This window comes from Carassius carassius, chromosome 17 (genome assembly GCF_963082965.1).
Source record: "Carassius carassius chromosome 17, fCarCar2.1, whole genome shotgun sequence".
In the NCBI taxonomy this organism is placed as follows: Eukaryota; Metazoa; Chordata; class Actinopteri; order Cypriniformes; family Cyprinidae; genus Carassius; species Carassius carassius.
In genome coordinates this window covers 26,798,648-26,819,411 of record NC_081771.1, presented here as the reverse complement: position 1 = coordinate 26,819,411, position 20,764 = coordinate 26,798,648, and the positions used below count along the sequence as shown (strand labels likewise).

The 20,764-nt window shown below is 39.6% G+C and overlaps 1 protein-coding gene across 6 annotated transcripts in view; it reads right to left on the bottom strand.

The window, feature by feature from the left end:
• The window catches only part of pcnt (pericentrin), a 40,113-nt gene extending 19,453 nt beyond the window's left edge, over positions 1-20,660 (bottom strand). For 5 of the 6 annotated variants that reach the window (XM_059571507.1, XM_059571508.1, XM_059571504.1 and 2 more), the window contains exons 1-26: positions 20,436-20,660; positions 18,011-18,184; positions 15,894-16,061; positions 14,964-15,113; positions 14,560-14,655; positions 12,501-14,462; positions 12,123-12,311; positions 11,316-11,411; positions 11,045-11,188; positions 9,958-10,213; positions 9,733-9,812; positions 9,370-9,604; positions 8,943-9,043; positions 8,743-8,854; positions 8,299-8,545; positions 7,696-7,774; positions 7,237-7,453; positions 6,799-6,998; positions 6,128-6,561; positions 5,253-5,856; positions 4,936-5,145; positions 4,654-4,806; positions 3,324-3,470; positions 1,882-2,042; positions 1,563-1,747; positions 836-1,035 (exon numbers count right to left, since the gene is read on the bottom strand). In XM_059571507.1, the coding sequence (XP_059427490.1) occupies positions 836-1,035; positions 1,563-1,747; positions 1,882-2,042; positions 3,324-3,470; positions 4,654-4,806; positions 4,936-5,145; positions 5,253-5,856; positions 6,128-6,561; positions 6,799-6,998; positions 7,237-7,453; positions 7,696-7,774; positions 8,299-8,545; positions 8,743-8,854; positions 8,943-9,043; positions 9,370-9,604; positions 9,733-9,812; positions 9,958-10,213; positions 11,045-11,188; positions 11,316-11,411; positions 12,123-12,311; positions 12,501-14,462; positions 14,560-14,655; positions 14,964-15,113; positions 15,894-16,061; positions 18,011-18,184; positions 20,436-20,483 (6,648 nt within the window). In that variant the 5' untranslated portion in view covers positions 20,484-20,660. The remainder of the gene's footprint in view (positions 1-835; positions 1,036-1,562; positions 1,748-1,881; positions 2,043-3,323; positions 3,471-4,653; positions 4,807-4,935; positions 5,146-5,252; positions 5,857-6,127; positions 6,562-6,798; positions 6,999-7,236; positions 7,454-7,695; positions 7,775-8,298; positions 8,546-8,742; positions 8,855-8,942; positions 9,044-9,369; positions 9,605-9,732; positions 9,813-9,957; positions 10,214-11,044; positions 11,189-11,315; positions 11,412-12,122; positions 12,312-12,500; positions 14,463-14,559; positions 14,656-14,963; positions 15,114-15,893; positions 16,062-18,010; positions 18,185-20,435) is intronic. The other variant, XM_059571505.1, reaches the window with a different exon arrangement.
• Between the last annotated feature and the right edge of the window lie 104 nt (positions 20,661-20,764).

The following is a 20,764-nucleotide window of genomic DNA, read 5'->3' as shown; positions in this document are numbered from 1 at the left end:
AAAAACAAAACTCCTACTGACACCAACTTTTAACACTAACAGCTTACTCCAGTGTGAAGAGTACATACTGAAGCTGGAAAATAAAGATTTTTTTAAAGCATGAGAAAATTGTGTCACAAAATTGATACCACAAACTAGGGCTGTGCAAAAAATCGAATGCGATTTTCATGCGCATCTTGACAGTAAAGGTGCTCCTGTTATTAGAAGTATAGAATATATAGTCACAAAATCGATTTCAAAATCGGAGGCGATTCTTTGTCCATTCTGAAAGTAATTTTGTGTAGCTTGTCGGTAGACTATGGCTCTGTGTAGTAAATGCCGCTCCACCTAAACCAGTGTTGCCAAGTCCGCGGTTGTTTTTCATGTTCGTGGGTTGAAGCGACCCCAATATCAATAACGTGATGTTTAGCCCCTAAAATGCGAAATTTACCAAGGCAAACCTACCAAAAAACGTGTATTTTAACCCCGGGACACCATTTTTTAATCAGGGAACCTCCTGGAAATGCGATTGGGCTAGTTTTGGACTAGTTTTGAGAAGCAAGTGGGCAGGATTTGTTTTGCAAACCTGGCAACCCTGATCTGAACGCACGTGCTGGAGATGTACTTCTAATCACAGGAGCGCCTTTACTGGTGAGATGCGCATGAAAATCGCATTCAATTTTTTGCACAGCCCTACCACAAACCATTTTGTGAACATACATGTGCATAAAAGTAACATAGCAATATGAGGATGGAAGACTTGGTGACCTATAACAAGTTCTTGTGGCCATCGATAGTGCATAATCTATACAACTGACAGTAGTGGATAGGTCAGGGGTGTGTGTGTGTGTGGCACCTGTTGTGAGGACTCTGAGAGCAGCTCTAGTAGTTTATCCACAGCTGTGCGCAGACGTGTACAGGCCCCCAGCATGAGCTCTTCACTTTCGACCTCCATCTCTCCCTCCGGCCCAGAGAACACACTTTCACACAGCCTCTGAGACAATTCTAACCCCTCGTCCACAGCCGAAGACCACATACTACAATCAGCATCTCCCTCTACACCGATCAAAAAAAATGCAAAAATAAATTAATTGTTCCAATCTGTCTGAAAGTAAACTAAAAATATTAAATTATATTTAGAAAATAATCTGCCAAAGTTTCCTTTATATTAGTTCTAAAATATATTTTTTAAAGGCTGTAAAAAATGTCTTAGCAACTTTCATATGTGCAATCATTAAAGAGGTAATTTACAACAAAAAAAATCATTTCTGTCATCATGCACGGTAGCCACATCAACAGTACGGAAAAAAAATATACTATGGAAGTCAATGGCTACCAGCAACTGGTTACCAACATTCTTCAAAACTCTTCTGTTAAACACAATAGAAGATAAGAAACTCTTACAAATTTTGAACAAGTGGAAGGTGAGTAAATGATTACAATTTACATTTTTTGGGGCAAACTATCCCTTCAAATATTTATATACAAATTATTTGTATACATTTTATATATCAAAAGATTGAACACTTTTCAATAGTAGGTGATCAGTATAGATTTCATCCAACAGACTAACAGAAACTTACCCATTTCACGTGTATCACATCTACTGTTGGCTGTCCTAGAGCTGGGCAAAGTTTTGTCTCCAGCCTGACCACCTGACACACAAACCCCTAACTTGTGGCTGATGTGCTCTTCTGTTGCCATAGTGATTCGAAGCATCTCTATGAGCATCCTCTGTAGTTTGTCACGTGCTGTTTGCAGGTCTTGTCTTACAGGGACAAAAATCAAAGGTTTTAATGATAAACTCAAAGTATGAAAACAAGGTTGTTCTCTTAAACCGTACGCAGACCCTCGGTTAGTTCCACAAAATCCCTATTTTTGTATCCCTGCAGGTCCGCTGACCTTTGCTGTGTGGCCGTGCTGAGGTCTGCTCTGCGCATGGCCAGTAGATTGTCTCCCTCCTGGTTCTCCCGGTCTCTGCGTTGCAGGAGCATCTCCAGTGTGTCCATCTCTGCCCGCTTGCCCTCTAGCTCCACCTGCAGCCCGCTCACCTCCGCTCGCAGCTGAGGAAGAGGCAGAAGAGATGCCACAGAAAGAAAACCGTAAGCATTTGCTCAAGAAGCGTCAATGCAACTAACAAATAAGGAAGAGGTTAACTTCTGTAAGCCTCATAAAATAAGCTTGCTGCCAAAGTTAACTGAAAACATGTCTGTCTGTGGATGTCCATGCAGTTAGACAGCTTGTCGAGACTGATAGATTTAAAGCCAAAAAGAGGTGGGAAAACAGCAGATAAAGCAGATCAGACAATGTAGTGTGCATTTAAATAAGGCTCCTGTAAGAATGTGTGGTGTTTTTCATCTACTAAAAAGGCATGCAAAGATGTAACCATAACAACAGCTCTACCAAAGCTTAGCTAGGCCTTTTGTTACCATTCCCACCCACCACTTCTTATGTACACCAGCATCTAGGGCTGTGCAAATAACCAAATGTGATTATCATGCGCATCTCGTCAGTAAAGCCAGTTCTGTGATTAGTAGTTAATCTCCATCATGTGCTTTCAAATGGAGGGGCATTTACTACACAGAGCCTTAGTTCACTGACAAGCTAAGCAATATAGTGTTCATAATCGAAGGCAATACACCAGCAATAAAAAATGCGATATAGCGTCTTTCATGTCGTTCCAAACCTGTAACACCTTTGTTCATCTTTGGAACACAAATGAATATATTTTTGGTGAAATCTGAGAGCTTTCTGACCCTGCACAGACAGCAATGCAACAACATGTACAATGTTCAAGAACCAGAAAGGTAGTAAGGACATTGTTAAAACAGTCCACGTGACAATAATTCAACCTTCATTTTATTAAGCTATGAGAATACTTTTTTTTTTGTGCACACAGAAAACTAAAATATTGACTTTATTCAACATTTTCTTCTCTTACAGGGTCAGAAAGCTCTCGGATTTCTCCCCAAAAAAATATCTTAATTTGTTTAACAAAGATGAACGAGTTTGGAACGACATGAGGGTGCGTAATTAATGAGAATTTTCCTATTTGGCTGAACTTAAATACAAAAATACAAACACGGAGATCGCTACCGATACAAAAAAAAATATCTATAGTGTATTCCAGGCTTTAGATAAAAATTAAATGAACATTGTAAAACTTCAAAAACTTGGAAGCACTATTTTCTAGTGCTTGTGTTTTCTTCGTCAGTAGTAAAGAATTAATATAATACCAAACACTTGAAGGGAACGTTAAATCAAATATTCAAGTATGTTACAGTGAGCGGACTGTTCTCATTTGCTGTAGCTGTATGGCAGTTGACCAATTGTTAGTGTTGTACCTGTGTAACTACAGTGTCCAGCTGCTGTAGTTGCGCATTGAGTTGGTTCATCTTGTCACTGTAGGCGAGTTCAGTTTTCTCGTGTAGCTGTCTTAAAGTCTTTTCCAGCTCCTCAAGAGCAACAGCTTTTGCCTGGTCATTCTCCACCTGAAAAACAGGCATACAAATCATGGGACCCTCTGAAGAAACAGGTAGAGAAGCAATGACTACGACTTCTCAGCTTTACATTCTCACCTCCAAAACAGACATAAGCCAAATGGTTAGATCAGAACTTAAACAGTGATTTACATAAATTAAGGGATCATTGATAAATCACAAAAAAAAAAAAATTGTAACGCACGCAAAAGACCCACACAAACCTCAAATCCTCAATCAGCCAGTCATCACTCACGTGACCCTACACTTCCTCCCATCTGTAGGATTAATACTGAGAGAAGACCTCTCTAATGCCCCAATGGGAAAGTGGCCAACTGAAACCAACCAATGGAAAACCTCAGAAAGCCCCTTTGCTGACAGAAGACAGTTCTACAAGGTCAGACATAAATGTCCAACAGCATCCGATTTAGAGAAAAGGTTTACCATGAAAGATGGAGGATATAATGTACAGCAAAGGGTGGGGATTAGTATTAATTTGAGCTTAGAGTGGATCGTCCCCCTGCTCCAGATGTTAAATCCCTCCCCCAATAAGCTTAGCTATTGTACATAGTCATGTGTAGAGTAGCATACATACAAATGTTCATATACTAAACATTACGTCAAACAATAATGACAATAGACAAGTTGAAATTTTCTTTTAATAAAAAGTAAGTTTTACAAGTTAAATATGAGGAACGAATACTTATACGATGAATTATAGAGAGAAGCGAGCTATATGTGCCAGGCTAAAAAAAAAAAGAAGGCTATGTAACGAGCTATACTCTTTCTTAAGCCTAATTTTGTGTCAAGTGTTTACAGTAAGATGGTTGATTAAAAGGGACTTTTGCATTTGGATAGTTATAAGAAATCGGTTATCAGAACTAGCCACCTGTTTGATCCCCTAAAAACTACATTTTTTCCCTAGGGCAATCCCAGACGGCTGACAGACATCACAAATGTTAAGCTGACATTGTATCCCCCGTTTTATTTAATTAAACAAACCAGGGCACATGTACTTACTTGTTAATATATCAACAGTGTGACTGTACATATGAACCAGAAGTTTAAATTGGATCTTGGGGAGGTGGGGGACATTTAGGTGCAAGAAACTTTGACCAACACACATTCACTTTTATGGGAAATAGGAGTGTAGAATACAGCTGCTTTAAAACTAAGAGCCCCCCCCCCCTCTCACCTTTAACTGTGCAACTGTCTGCTGCAGCAGCTCCTCAGCCTTGCACTTGAGAAGCTCGGCCTCTTCCAGGAAATGGAGGCGTTGCCTTGACGCTTCTTCATCTAATTCCCTACGCAGAGCTTCCAGCTCCCTGGCAGACACTCCTCTTAACTCCTGAGGTAGACAGGAGAGTTAATGAAAGAGGCTCTTATCTTCTTACAGTTTAAATACAAGACTACATTATCTATGCTAAATCCATGCTTAAGGCTAAACATATCTAAAACATATCTCCTGAAAACATACTTCTAACTGTTGCTGATGTTGAGTAGCCTGCACATCCAATTGTTGCTCGCGTTGCTTTTCCTTTGCAGCAGCAAGATCAGTGATCTCCACAAGGGCGCCGCCGTGCTGCTTCTCTAAAGCAACTACTTGCTGCTGAAGAGCTTCCAAAGCAGATCGATGCTCATCCTCCAGAGCAGCCCTCTGAGAGGACACCGCTTCAAAGAACTCCACCTGCATGAGCAAGGTAACACACTAGATGTTGCTCCTGCAATAGATTTTCTAATAAACTAAACTTGCACCAAAAAAAAAAAAAGTCATCCCTCCATTACTGTGCCTACCTGATGGGCTTGATTCAGTTCTGCTGCCATGGTGCTGAATTTATCCATATGGACCTTAGCAAGCTCACTTCTGAGGTCCTCTCCGATGGTTTGCTCCTCCTTTCTCACCCTCTCAATCTCTTCAGTATAGTGTTCTACAAGGTCACGCAGTTCTCTTTCCTTCTCATCCCGTACTGCCTGGATTTCTTTCAAGTACGTGCTCTCCAGTGTATCCATATTTACCAACAGCCTCTCCTCAAGCTCCTCCCTCTCCTGCGTGTGTCGTGCCTGAAGTTCCGCCTCTTGAGCTTCAAGCTGTGCCAGGTTGGTCTCCTGAAGGACCGCCTCCAATCTGTCGAGCTCTACCTTGTGTTTATTTGTAAGCTCCATCTCCAGGGTCTCTAAGGCTGTTTTGTGATTGGTCCGGAGGGATTCCAGTTCCTCCCGTTGGAGTATTTTGAGTTCCTGACACTCCTTTTCAAGAAGCTCTAATTGTGCAACTCGCTGGTCCAGGAGTGTTTTCTGGGCCTGCAGCTCTACAGCATGCTGTTCTTTCTGTTGACCCAGGGCAGCATCTCTTTGAAGGGTAAACTTATCTTCCAGTTGTTTCTGCTCTTCTTGGTGCCTACATATGACATACAGATGATAATGAGCACATTTACTCCATCCATTCTTTATTCTTGTTGTACATTGTTCTGACAAAATAAAAAAATGTATATATTGCACAAGAAACTGCAAGAGACTGTGGTTTAACTGGTTAAAAAAAAAAAAAAAAAAGTACAAGCAATATTAAAGAGTATAGATAATAGTAATCGTTCTTGAGGTTTAACCCCTCTGGGTCACATTTGCTAATGGTATTACCATGTTTGCGGTTTTAGTGTAAGGCATTTTCTGACCTGCAGAGGGCCTCTTGTAGCTTGCTCTCCATCTGATCCTGAAGTAGTGCATTCAGCTCTTTCACCTCTGCTGCCATGGCACTCTTTGCAGTGGACATCTCCCTGTCGTATTGAGCCTGGATTTTCTGCTTCAACACTGCCACTTGAGGGCTCTCTTCACACTCCAGACTCTTCTGCAGTGCTTGAAGCTTCTCCCTTTCCACATCAAGGAGTTTTTGAACCTCTAGAAGCTTCTGTTCCAACTCCTCTTTCTCTTTAAGGGCAGATCTCTGAAGCTCTTCTCTCTGCGAAGCGAAGCGCTGTTTAGCCTGAATTTGGAGTTGCTCCCTCAGCTGGGCCTGCTCTTTAGTGAACTCCTCACTCACACGATTCATCTCTGCCTTCTGTGCCTCCTCAAGACGCACCCTTAACTCTTCAGCAGCATCTTTCTGATGCTTTAACAGAAGAACAACACAGCGCTCTATAAAAATAACCTTATTCATAAAGATACCTTTGATACTGATAATGCTACAGAATTGCTAAAGGGTCTCCACAAAAATCAGCACGAGTTTCATCTGTCTACAGCATGACCAGTACTTCTATGACACATGACAGTGCTTGGTACCTGCCTTTGGCAACAATCTTCACCAAAGCCCTTTTGTACAAAGGCATGCTGTTATGAACACACTTACTGTCTCCTCCATCTGTCTGAGCTGATCTCGGTGTTGCGCTACCACTTTCTCCAGTTCCTCTGAGTGCATTAAGGAGAGCTGAGATAGCTGGGTTTCCAACTGGTTCACCTTGGTCTGGTGCTCTTGAGTCCTCTCCTTCACCTCAGCCTCCACCTGCCTCGCTACATCCTGTGCAGACTGTAGGCGTATCTTGTTTATTTCTGATGAGAGAGAAAAAAACGTTTTAGAATACATTTTTTTATATATACATTTTCAGGGTGAATTTAAAGATACCAGTGCTGCATTTATTAATTAAAACTACAGAAAAACAAACCTTAATATTGTGAAATAATTGGAATTTAAATGTTTTTTTTTTAATTAAACATTTTAAAATTAAAATGCGTTTGCTAAGATGTAAAAAGAAAAAAAAAGCTTGGAGCACGGTCAAGAAAGCTTTACCTTTGATATGGTTGTCTGAGAGTTTGGCACGGAGCTGTTCTAATTCATGGGCATGTTTGGTGTTGAGCTGGTCAATGTCTTTGTAGTATCGGTCAGTGAGCTCAGAGCGAGCCTGGAGTAGTTCTTCTTTATAAGTCAGAGCCATGCTGGACCGCAGCTGCTCCAGTTCCTGCTGGTGTCTCTCCTCTAACTGCAGCCGCAGAGAATCCAGCTCCTCCTGCAAACACACCAACACAGTTACAGTACTTGCAAAGAACACATACATACATCAGCTTGTTCCCAGTTTATTATACTAATACTAATAAATTGGTCAATTGGTAGTCATTTGAAATTGCTGAAAGATTAGGAAGACCTTTATTTGGAAATAATGTGAACTGCTGCAACATTGAGTAAATTATGGGTAAATTTGATTTTATGAAGTGCATCTCAAAATTCACCCCCAACTAAAACACTATTTACCTTGTATTTCTCTAGTTGTCTTGTGATCTCTTCCATAGCATCATTCCTGTCATCATCACTCTTCCCTTCTGAAAGAAAGCTACAGAACAACATTGAGTTACAACTGACTAGTATTAACAAACACAAAATAACTATTTGTTCAACTCTATGAACTCGCTTCGGCTGAAAAGTAAATGTCGGGCCTTTATTTAGATTATATTAAAACTAAAAATGTTTTAATTAAATATACTAACATTCTCTACATTTCAATGGAAAAAACACAATTGTGAAATGGCATGGTAGGCCAAATCATAAAGAAATGTTTGGACTGTGGGACCTGGTTTGGTCATTTCTACTACAGGATGAATTACTGGAGCTGTATTATTCCTCACCTACACTGCTTAGGATAAAAGTGCCAATGTTACACCTGATACAGATAACAATCCGAGGTGATCAGACCAGGTGTATCAGGTAAAAATGGGACTTTTTTCCTAAATTTAATAATAATGTGAATGCAAGCCCAAACACAAATCAAAATATTAAAATTACAGCAACACTAACAACACTAAAATATAGTCTTGGGCCTTAAGTCAATAACCCCAGAACCAGGAAATCCAAGCAAACCTTGCATCTCCAGTCTTGAGCACTGAGTCCTCCAGGGCTCCCTCAACAAGGCGCAGCTGCAGGAGTGCGATTTCTTCCCGATGACCCTCTTCTGTGACCCGGAGTCTCTGCTCGAAATAGGTGCGAAGGTTTTCCAGCTCCATCTCATTCTGCTCTTTGATTTCCTGCCGCTGCTGAGTGAATTCTTGTTTTAGTCGCTCAATGTCATCAACCTGCGACGAGCGTGCAAGCAACTGCTCTTTCAGCTCTATAGAGAAAAAAATACACGTCTTTGTAGTTCACATCAACACTAAATAATAGGAATTTGCTGAAAACAAACATCAGTTCAGAGAAATAAAAACTGTTTTTATTATAAATAATAAAGGAGTAAGACAATACAGCAGTCTAAGCCCACAGAGATTTTCAAAAACAAAAAATGGTTTAAAGGGAAATAGCCCAGCTTGCCTCCGAGCTCCTGTCTGTTGGTTCTCATGCTCTCCAGTTGAGACCAGAGGTTTGAGATCTCCTGTTCTGAACTGGTCTTCAGTTCCACCTTTTCTGACTGCAGACGCTCAACCTTTCACAAAAACGTTGCCTCAGAAGTAACAAAAATAAAACATTTGCATTGCAATTTTGTTTGAACAAATGCCACATGTGCATGGTACCTCTTGCTTCAAATCTTTTTCTCTCTGCTCCAGGGCTCGAGAACATTCCAGTTGCTCCTGTAGAGCCGCCTTGTGACATGCAACCAACTCCTCAACTGCACCTGAAGAGGAAGGGATGGGAATTTAGGGAATTTCAGACCTGTTGATTGTTTGCTTAAGTCTGAAACAGACTTAAAATTGTGGCCTTCACCACAATTGAACTACCCCGGAGTTTCAAATAGAGCCAAGCCCACATCTTTCGGTTGACATCAAACCGCTTGTTATGGTGTGCTCGCAAATGCTTAAACCAAACTAAGGGAAAAAGACCACTGGGTTCTGAAACAAACATTCCTAACAAGCCAGTTTTATAAACACCCATAAACTGGGCCAGCAAACCATATCACCGTCAATATGGCTTAGTTCACACAATAGATTAAATGACACTCACGTGCAGCAGCATCTCTGTCAGTCAAGGCCTGGTTGAGCTCTTTTTCCAGATTCATAATGTCTTGATCTCTGGAATGCTGCAGGTCTTCTAGCCTACCCTGTGTCTCTGAGAGAGCTGCTTCAGCCTCAGTAAGGGCCGCCTGGGTCTCACTTAGTTTATGATGGACATCAATTAATTGACTCTGCAGTTCTGTCTTGACCTTCTCAGCCACCAAGAACCACTCTGCCTTTAGATCCTATGGAGAAAAGAAAATGTTGCAAATCTGTTTCACACCTAGTTCTTGGCAAGCCACAATATCTCAGTGGGTCAAGATGTTTATCCTTTGAAAAATAAATGCATTAAAAAAAAAAAAAAAAAGTTCACCTCTAGTTTACAGGCCTGCACCTGCTCCATTGAGCTCTTCTGTTCCAAAGCTCTCCTCTCCCAATCCTGATTCAGATCATCTATACAGTGAAAGTGAACATGCTCATCAAAAAACACACACATACTTTGAGCAAACACACATCCTACTGCATTGCCACAGTACTAAAACAAAATAATACTAAAAAGAATAACATTTTGATATTAAACTACAAGCCAAACCCTCACCAATCTCTTGCTGGTGCACTCGTTGGTTTCGTTGCTCCTGCTCTCGGCTCTGCTCACGGATTCTCTCCAGCTCAAACTGTTGGCGTGTCTGCAGCATGGCACTTTCCTGTGCCCATTTCTCTCGTAACATGGTCTGCAGCTCACTGAGGGCCCCTTCCTTATCTTTCTGCATGTTGCTTTGAGAAAGCTCCAGCTGAGCAATGTGCAAGTTTGTCAAACTCAGACGCAAGGCTTCAAGCTCCAGGTTGTGCTGGCTCTGATTATAAAAAGTAAAACCAACGAACATGACTGTGGAATTGTGGTTAGGGAAAAACTAAAGGAAAGCAGTTAAAAAATGGGTATGTTTAGAATGGAATATTGCTGTACTGCTATTAGGAATGCAGCACACATACTTCTTGTCAGACACAGAGGTCATAGCCAACTGCTGAGCTCCAGTGTTAGCTGCTGTAGAGATGTAGGCAACTGCCCAAGAAAAAGGCATTTCCATTTCTATGATGTTAATTTACATTGAGGGTAATACCATTAATTGGTGGGGGTTACACTTAAATTAGGAACACATGCAGCTGCATGCATAGTTTTTTTGTATTAAATTATAATGCATCTAATATTCAAATTTTAGGTAGCAAAACATGTGAATTTATGTAAATATTTAAAATACCTCTGCAATGCTGCATTCCATTTCTTAGGCTATTTAAAAGACACACTACTTTTCAAAAGTTTAGGGTCGGTAAGATTTTTTTTTAAATACAATGAAAAACATTAAATTGTAAAATATTATCACAACATCATAAGATATAACTGTTCCATTTGAATTTATTTTAAAACTTAATTTTCAGCAGCCAGTACGCCGGTCTTCAGTATCACGTGATCTCAAATACATTTTTTCAGATTGTTAATGAATAGAAAGGGATATATTTGAAATAGAAATCGTTTTAAACATTTTAAATTATTAATCAAGTTAAGGCATTCTTGTCGAGTAAAGGTATTAATTTCTTCCTTTCAGAATTTTCCTTGAGCAGCATGTCAACATTACATCCCAAAACATGTCCCCAGGACCCAAATAAAAATCCTGATATCAAACAAGTACTTGTGTTTGGAGTAGCTCAGCCTGGTGTGCAGCCTCCAGGCCGTCTTGCAGCTCCCTGGGGAGCTCATCATTAAGTCTGCCAATTTCCTCACTATGTTGGGCAGCCAGCTGTGTCAGCTCCCTCTCGTGTTCTCGTTCATAGACCTAGGACAAAGAGTATACGAATTAAGAGATTCACATGATCCATCTAGATGTGTGGTCAACATTTGTTAAGATAAATAAGGTAAAAATTACAAAAAGGTAAATAAAAAATAAAAATCGGTTGTTGAACCTGTTTAATCATGCTGATCTGTCTCTTCTGCTCATCTTCCAGACGAGCAGACAGCTCAGAAAGTTCACGCTCAAAACGTACATTCAAGTATTTAACCTGAAGATGAGATATCAACTTATGTAGAAGTATGCACCATTTCATAAAACTCCTTTCAACCACTTAATTACACAACTTTTCAATGATCTTCACTCAATTACCCCTTTCACACTGCACGTTGGACCTCCAGGGTCGCCTTCTGTGTGAAAACAAACACATTCCGGAATTGATTGTGGGACTGATCCCGGGTCAGGGACCTAGTAACATTGCCGGGTTCAGTCCCAGAACGAGCGTTGTGTGAACAAAAGCCAGAACTAATGCCGTAAAGGGTGTGTCGTAGTGATGACGCACGTTATCGCACAATTCTTTTACCGGCTGTTTTGAAGGCAGATCAACGTTTGTAACGAAACAAATATGTGCAAACTGTACGGAAGCAAAGATCAGTTAGTTCCTCACTTTCCACGTTCACACTGAGATCGTTCGCCAGCTTCGGTGAAAGTTAATATGCCCAGCGTTTTCGACTCATACATTACACATCACATCTTGATGTCAAGTCTTTACGGACCTTTACGGGTTGTGTGTGAACACATACATATTCCAGGTAATCACTAACAGTGTGAAAGTGCAAAATCTAGCGACCCGGGAACAATTGGCAGGACACTTTACCCGTGTATTTTCCGGAATCGCAGTGTGAAAGGGGCTAATGTGTCTTTTTCACTTTTTATCCTTTAAAAAGGACATTCTCCCCTAGTAACGGTCACAAGTTTTCACCTCTTTCTGGTGTTTCTCTTCCAGAATTTTCTTCTCCTCCTCATGTTGCTTCTGTCTTTCTTCCAGATCCTGTTTGACAATGAGGAGTTCTTTCATTAAAGCACTTTCCTTCTCCATGTATTCCACTTCTGCCTTCTCTTGTGCTTCCTTGAATTCCTTGAGCTCTGCATCCTTTGATTCAATTTGGTGCTAGAGAGAAAGATATGGGTTACTTGGAAGACCACATTTGTGTGTCATAAACATAAAATACTCCACAGTTTTTCAACATTCTAAAACCAGAGTACACAAATGTATGCATTTGTCCATTCTCATTATACTTCATTCTAGAACTTATGCATTAAGTATGCTATATTTCAAATTTGCATTTAAGTTTCAAACCTCAAAGTTCTTCAGTTCTGATTCAAGAACCTTCTCCATGTTTTTAGATTGGTCCTCAAAAGCATGGAGACGTCTTTCAAGGGCTGCTTTGTCCTCTTCCATGTTGGTGAGGTTCTCTTTAAGGCACATTAGTTTAGACTCAAGGTCGGTCTTCTCTTTCTCCAAGTTCTGCAACTGTCTAACCTTCTCCTCTACTTCAGCTTTGAGCTGTTGAAGCTCACTATTGGTTTGGTCCACCTGCAAGGTCCTTTGGCCAAGCAGCACTGAAGTAGCTTGGTGTTTTTCCTTTTGTTGCTCCAGCTGAAGTAGAAATTCATCTCTCTGAGCTTGCAAAGAGGAAAGCTCACCATTTATAGAGTCATGAGTTGCTTTCGGTTGATGGACATCCTTCACTAGCTGCTCCTGACATTTGAGCTTTATCACCAATTGGGCATTTTCCTCCTTTAGTTCCGTTAACATCTCCTCTATAGACAAAAAGATTGAGGTTTTATTGGAATCAGTGTTGTCAGGCATTAATCTTTCATCGTCCTGAAGCTGCATGTGTTTCTGGATCTGCAAGTGACTCAGTATGTTCTTGAAATTGTCTTCTTCATGCATTTTTTGGCTTATAACTTCCTCATACTGAATTCTTTTCTCACGTTCCATCTCCAAGTCCCACTTAGCTTCCTCAAGCTCCTCCGAAGCTTTGCTCCAACGATCCCTTGCCTCCTCGACCTCTTCAGCCGAGTGACGAACCTCCTCTTGAAGAACTTCAAGCTGTCGTTCCCGCTCTTCTAACTGCTCTGACAGGTCTTTGCACTGCTGGATCAGAAGCTCTTTAGCCAAGTCCATAGTGCCCGAGCTCTCATTCAGCTCTTCAATGACCGAGGTTGATTTATCCCACTGGGCATCAGTGAAGGACATTTCATCAGGTTGGTTCACTTCAATGCCATGAACAACAGACAGTCTTGGCTCAGACTTATCACCATCAGATGTGACACTGTTACGGACATCTGAAGCATGAAATATAACCTCAGTGTCTAGCTCAAACCTAGACGTCTCAGAGGTTTCCATCAGGCTACATTCCTCCAAACTACCTTCAATTAATGAGCTTTCTTGAGGGTCTTCGGAGGTCAAGTAACGCTCCATAAGAACATCCTGGAAACCCCCTGCAGAGATGTCAAAACTGTAGTTGTCTCCGACAGCATTCTCAGTGGCGGTCTCTTCATTATAGTGCTCTTTAGAGACTTTGTTCCAGGGTACATCTGCACCAAAGTCTTTGGAAACATTATGATGAGAATTAGTATGTTGACTTTGGGCCTGGTTTAGCAGCTCCTGGATGCAACGGATCTCGTCAGAGTGCTCCTTCTGCAGGCGACTAAGGGCAGCCTCGTGAGCTTCAGTTAGCTGGGCTACATTCAATTCCCTTTCCTCCTCCAGAGTCTGAAGTCTAAGATCATAATTGGAAATATCGGCTTCATATTTGGAACGCACATGTTGTCCTGTCTCCTCCTCTTCATGAAGATGATTTTGAAGCTCCTTCACAAGGTTATCTAGTCTAGTCATTTCTTGGTTCAGTTCATCTTTCTCTGCTTTATATTTCTGGGCTTCCTGGGATTGTTTTTCAATAACGGTTTCCATCAGGGTCTTCTCATTCTCCAGACTCTGTACCCTCTTCTGAAATGCTTCAACTTGTTCTTGAGCTCGCTGGCTGTTCTTATGTTCTTCCTCTAACTCAGCTCTAAGACTTTGCATTAAAGCTTCAGAGTTTGAGTCAGGATCGTTATCCAGGAACAGGGGGCACATAGCAGATAAATCTAAACCACCATGTTCGGCAAGTCTTAGATCTTCATGATCAGCACTTCTCTGGGTAAAGGCATGTTGAAGCTTAGAGAGGGATTTTTCCATGGCACACAATTTCTGTTCCAGGTCTGTGATCTCGGTTTCTTTTTGGGCCAAGAGACACTGTTGTTCCTTGGTCATCTATAAAACAAATGGAACAAATACATGTTGATAAAACAAAAGTGCATATTTTGCTTCAAATGACAAGCTTAACCATTAAAAAGACACGTGTCCTAACCTGTTGCGACTCCCCCAATTGTACATGCAGCTGATTCTGAACAGCCTGGGTCAGATCTACAGACCCTTGACTTTTGCTACGTAGGTGTTCTTTAGCCTGGAAATAGTATTACATTTAATTCATTTAGACTTAATTAGTTGCAAATTGGGGACTTAGAACTAACAAGTTTTGTTCGTTTGGCCATTAAGTAAACCAAGACATTTCAGACTGTCCATATTCAGAGGATTTGGATTCTTTTCTGTATTTTCAGGATTTTTTCTGTTTTGGTCTTTCCAACCCAAACATTAAACATTCTCAAGTACTCCATTTAAAAATTAAATCGGGTCTGTTTGAACGAATACGTGCCAAGGACTAGAGGCCGGATTGATAAAACTTTTCATTTTTAATAAATGTATGAACTTTACCTGCTGTAGTTGATGTTGTAGTGCTTGAATCTGACCAGTGAGCTGCTGTGCCTCCAGCTGCACCTGTTCTCTGCTCTGTAGCGCCACCTGCAGGTTCTTACTAAGCTGCGAAATGATCTCATTGCGTTTCTCTATTGCAGCCTGTAATTGCTGTGTGAAGAATTAAGTAATTTCAACAGTATGCTTTAAGTATCTGTAAATAACATTCACAACTACAATATTAAATTGGACTATAGCCAACAAGTTATATTATACAGAATAAGCATGAACACTTTTTGACACCTAAAAATCTAGGCTTCCTGGAGCAAGAAATCATAATCCTAAAAACCGTGAGTGGAATGAACGCACGGAATAAGGATACATTTAACCTCATCCATGAAATTTATTTGGTTCTTCCTTTCCCTCTGCACCATTACAAAGCTTTAAAAATGAATTCTCTAAAATTCAAGCAAACCAATTATGGTAAACACTACGCTCCAGAAAGCAGATCTCTGCCTCAGGTTTCTAGATTTGTGCATAACCATGAATTTATCCATTCAAACGGACAGATGTAACCCAGTTTGGAAATAATTTTTCTCTGTTCTATTTCAGGATAATGGCTGTATCATGAAAAAAACATTGCTGCACAGATATGCACTTCAAATTTCAACTGAATCTTTCAATACAACATCATCTGAGAAAAGAGTGTTAGACATGGTCTCCACAGAGCTGGGATTAATGCAGTTTAAAAAAATTATATACATACATATATACATAATTATTGGCAAACTAAATTTATATCGTTTTATTTATTTTATTGGCTAATGTGCCTGTTCTGCTTCTGATCTCATGGATGGGCAGAAATGCAACAAACATGCATGAAAGCAATGGAAAAATATAACTGAAATTGTAAGATCGATCTTGTGTGTTCTTTAAAGGGTAAAGTTTTACCTTCAGTTGTTCTTTATCAGTATGTGCAACTATAATCATTTCTGCAAGTTCGTCCTCTGCCTGATCAGGCAGCTCTGACTCTCCCAGAGACCCAGAAGAGGACATTGGTTCCTGGGAATTGGTTTCATCATCCACTGTGCTGTCTGTGCCATCAGGTCTGAGTGATGCCTAAACGTTCAGACAAACATTCATACTTTCTACAGTTACCATGACTACATTGCCCTTAGCCATGTTATGCTAACTGACCTATTTTCAGAAGGGGAACACAAATATACATGCTATAGATTAAATATTATTCTGTATTGGTGTGCACATGCTATTTGCATGCAACATAGCAGCCTTAACGTCTAAATAACATGTAAATAAGTTTTCAATGTTCATTCAAATTAATATTCTGAATGGAAAAGGATCCTTTAGAAAAATGTCACATAACAAAGTATCCAAGCCCTCAAAGTCAATGAAATGAAAGCGTAAACTGACCCACTTCTTAAAAGAAACCATATCATAAAAATGCTGATAAAAATGTGTGCCATGTTTTGGTATATAATAACCATTTTCTACATCTATAGAACCGTTATAAATAAAACAGTTTTAGAGATCAGGAACATTGATAAAAACTAAACTTAATTTATCTGGCATTGAAGAAAAAAAGAATCTATACTGCTTTATCCTTATTGCATCACTGGTAATGTTGCATCTGACTAATGTCAGAAAACTTGATATTGCAGTTTAGTTTCAATAAACATCACTGGGTAGCAAGATTTAAGTTGTTGTTTTTTTTTGTAAGAATTTTTTTTAAATCTCAAATTAAAATTTGATACTTAATGATATGGCCTTAAAGGGTTAGTTCATCGAAAAATTGTATTCTCTTCCGTGTCTATTGTGAGCGCGTTCACTGCAGTTTGTGATATCCGGTTCGTGACCGAATCACTCTATGTAACCGGATCTTCTTCAACCAGTTCACCAAATCGAACTGAATCATTTTAAACGGTTCGTGTCTCCAATACGCATTAATCCACAAATGACTTAAGCTGTTTAAGTGTTTTGAACTCTCTCTCACACAACAGACACGGAAGAGAAGACGAATGCTGAATAAAGTCGTAGTTTTTGCTATTTTTGGACCAAAATGTGTTTTCGATGCTTCAAAAAATTCTAACTGACCCTCTGATGTCACATGAACTACTTTGATGATGTTTTTCTTACCTTTCTGGACATGGACAGTATACTGTACACACAGCTTCAATGGAGGGACTGAGAGCTCTCGGACTAAATCTAAAATATCTTAAACTGTGTTGACGAAGATGAACGGAGGTCTTATGGGTTTGGAACGACATGAGGGTGAGTGATTAATGACAATTTTCATTTTTCGAATAACTAACCCTTTAAAATACAAGTCAAGTGAATTGCTTTGTATTACATCTTTAAATAAATTGTCTTCTGTAACAAAGAAACATTTTTGTCAGTTTAAGAAACACTTCAAAAGGGCTTTATGCAGAATTCAGTAAACTGCATCCAGATACACGGTTAATGAACATCCAGATACCATCCCCACTGATAAGAGTGATGCTTAGATTAATATGTAAATACGTACTGTGATTTTTTTCTTAAATAAAGTAAACAACAAAAATAATAGCAGTGAGAAAACAGTGGTTAAGAAAGCATCTGATCATAGCAGTGTGGATAGGTTTCCACAAGCTCTGCAATTCTCCCGCATCATGACGTTAGATGAGGTAGCCTAATAAAATTACACTGTTGTGATAGTTTTCTCATAAAGCATACTTGAGACTACAGACTATATAGATCTGGCTATGAGACTATAGTTTGAATTAATCCCTTTTCTTTGTATGATGTATTGACATTACAGTAAAGAATAGCTCTTTTAACATTAAGCTAAACATTGTATAAGCATTCAATACATGAGGCTTTCAGACACGCAAACTTCACACATTATTTTGATTTTCCTGGTAAAAACTTCCCGACTCCTTGAAATAAAAATCAATCTACAGGCTTTCATAAACAACCCAGGAAATCATTACAAGCCGTTGCCACATTGACAAAAAAAATTGATTAACACATGAAAATTCTAACATATAGCCCTTTTAAAATTAAAAGCATACCTCTGAGGGTTCCTTGTTGATCTCTCCGTGACAATCGTCTGTCTGTGGTTCCTCTAGGTGGCGCTCTTGCACAGACTGTTCATCCGTTTGGACAGTCTGGCCCTTCCTCTTCTGCGTCTTTTTCTGCGAGCTCGAACTTTCGCTTTTTGCCCGTTGCTGTCTAAAGTGAGCAAGCTGCGCCAGAGGTTGAGAGACAGGTAGAGAAAAACATACATCAGGATGAGATAGCAGGTACACAGAATCAGCATTGTGCTGGGCTTTAAACATAAGCCATGTCAACAGACAAACAGATACATCTCCAGCACGATTGACATTTTATACAAAATAAATGAAATAAGGCAAATTTATCTTCATCTCAAGGGTTGGTTTAGTCCATAATGTAAGACAACAGCCAAAAAACTGGTTCAAAAAGCTGATATCCATAATGATGGGCTCTTCATCTTCTAAAAATCATCATCCTCTTCCTGTTTTGGAAAATCCCTGAACATCAAGCATGGAAATGTTGTGAGGCTTGAAACACGCACAACTCTGCAAGAGATGGTTTCTCACAGCTGCTTTAAGAAGCTTATTCCAGATTAAAAGCAAGCACAAATGAGCCCTGCTAAGCCAAATATGACAATGGTACTTCTATGAACAAACATCAGCATAACCCCTAAGGCTGATAAATTAGTCACATGACAGCAATCCATCAACCAAACAAAACACCATATGATCCCTGGGCAGGTCCATGAGAACAAACACCACCAAGTGAAATGATGTGCTCTGCAGAACCCACTGAAAACTAAAATGTAGAGGGAAAAATGAAGAGGAGGAGCGAATACAACATAAACCTTTACATGCATACTGTAACCTAACTTTAAGCTACTCTCTGATATAACCCCCTAACCCAGATCAGAGTGCGAATATACCTGAAAACACACACACACACACACACACACACGAGCAGGCTATTCCACTGGATTACATCTGACCTGCTTTCATAAACATGTAGGGAATCAGTTTATGTTTCGCCCACTGACTGTCAAATCACGTAAGATGTTATGAAGAGAGCCTAGAGGACCACAAGCCACAAATAGGATCTAGAAAAGCCACTTACATATTATATTCAGGCTAAACCATTCAGTGGACACCAAAATGGTGTGCACATCTTAATTAAATGTAAATAACTACTTATTAATAAATTTGATTTTTATGTTGACTTTAAAAGAACACTTGAAGTTAGCACAGCTGTGCTATGGGCAGACAGTTGATTGCCAACTAGTTAACAAATACCATGGCAACAAGCTAGCCTCTCTAGAACAGGTTAATCTTTAAGCTAACAAACAACAATCCGGATGCATCCCATTAACAAATGTTAGATGCTTGAACATTAATGCACTTCATGTGGCTTAACTTACAAGACGAAATTCAGGGTTTGACAAGAATAGATCCAGTGAATCAGAGCAAGTGCATGATGTAGATGTGGATTTGTTAAAATTCCAAAAGCGATTTAATACAATAGTTTGACTCAAATTAGAGATAAATATATTCTAGAAAAATATTAAATTGCACTTTAAATAGAAAATATAAGCTTGATTGTGACAAAAACATTTTTTGCTAAGGCAAAGGGATGACAGAGGATTGTTTTTTGTTTTTAATATATATATAAACAACATAGGGGTGATTAAACGACTACACATTTACATTTAAAGATTCCTGAACTCCATCATGCAATGTTGATGTTTCAATCGTGTGGTGCCTCCTGCAGGTCTCTTTATAAATAACAAGCAGTTCCCGTAAAAGCTCTCTTGAGCCAAATATAACGTTACTGTAGATACCTGTGAGCTGCACTAGAGACAGAGCTGTATCGGATTCAGCAAATATAACTTTATTTGCAACATAAGACAGCCTCATAGGCATAAAAAAGGTTATTTTTCGATGCAAAGCCAACAAACATTTACCCAAAATTTTAACTAAAATTAAACAAATACGTTACCCATTAACAACTTAAAAAAGCTCAAACTTTCCAGCTGAAGAAGATCGTTCGGATTCTGTTTTTAACCAATGCATATGATATGAACGACGTGCACTACCCATTTTGTCCATTATGACTGTTACATTCAATTAATAAAAAACAAACAAATGCTCAACACACTGAATTATGAGAAGGTAAGGCACATATACACTGATAAATTGAGTCGGACTGAGTATTTCCTTATACAAAAAAAGTTTTATAATAAGACATTGTGCACCAAGAACAATGGGAGTGACTGTGACATCTGTGGCTGTCCGGAATACAAATACTTCTCAGATAAAAGCGAGAAAAAACACCTAAATAACTGTGGCAGTTCATGTAATTACAGACATGAAGAATAATTAAACAATATTCAAATCCACAACTAGCCAACGTAAAGTTACTCTGCTAAGTGTTAGCGCTTAACATTACCTTTGCTCGTCCGGCCTCTAATTTTCTCTGCCTTTCATCCTGATCCATTTCCTGGATCAAGGAATTTCATGGGAATGATGGAAACACTTAAGGGGAGGCCAGTCTGACTCAAACTGTGTTTCTTTAAAACTCCTTAAACAAGTTTTTCGCAATGTTTTGTGAGTTCAGAGATTTTCCTAAGGAGTAACTGTCAGTGCAATTTCAACATGGCCGCGAAGTGTGTTTATCCCCGCCCTTATCGGATTGACAGTCTGCGAGAACCTATTAAAACAAAGTATGTGAACTTGCCAGCCAATGACATTTCTTGTTGCAGAAAAACGTCTGCTCAT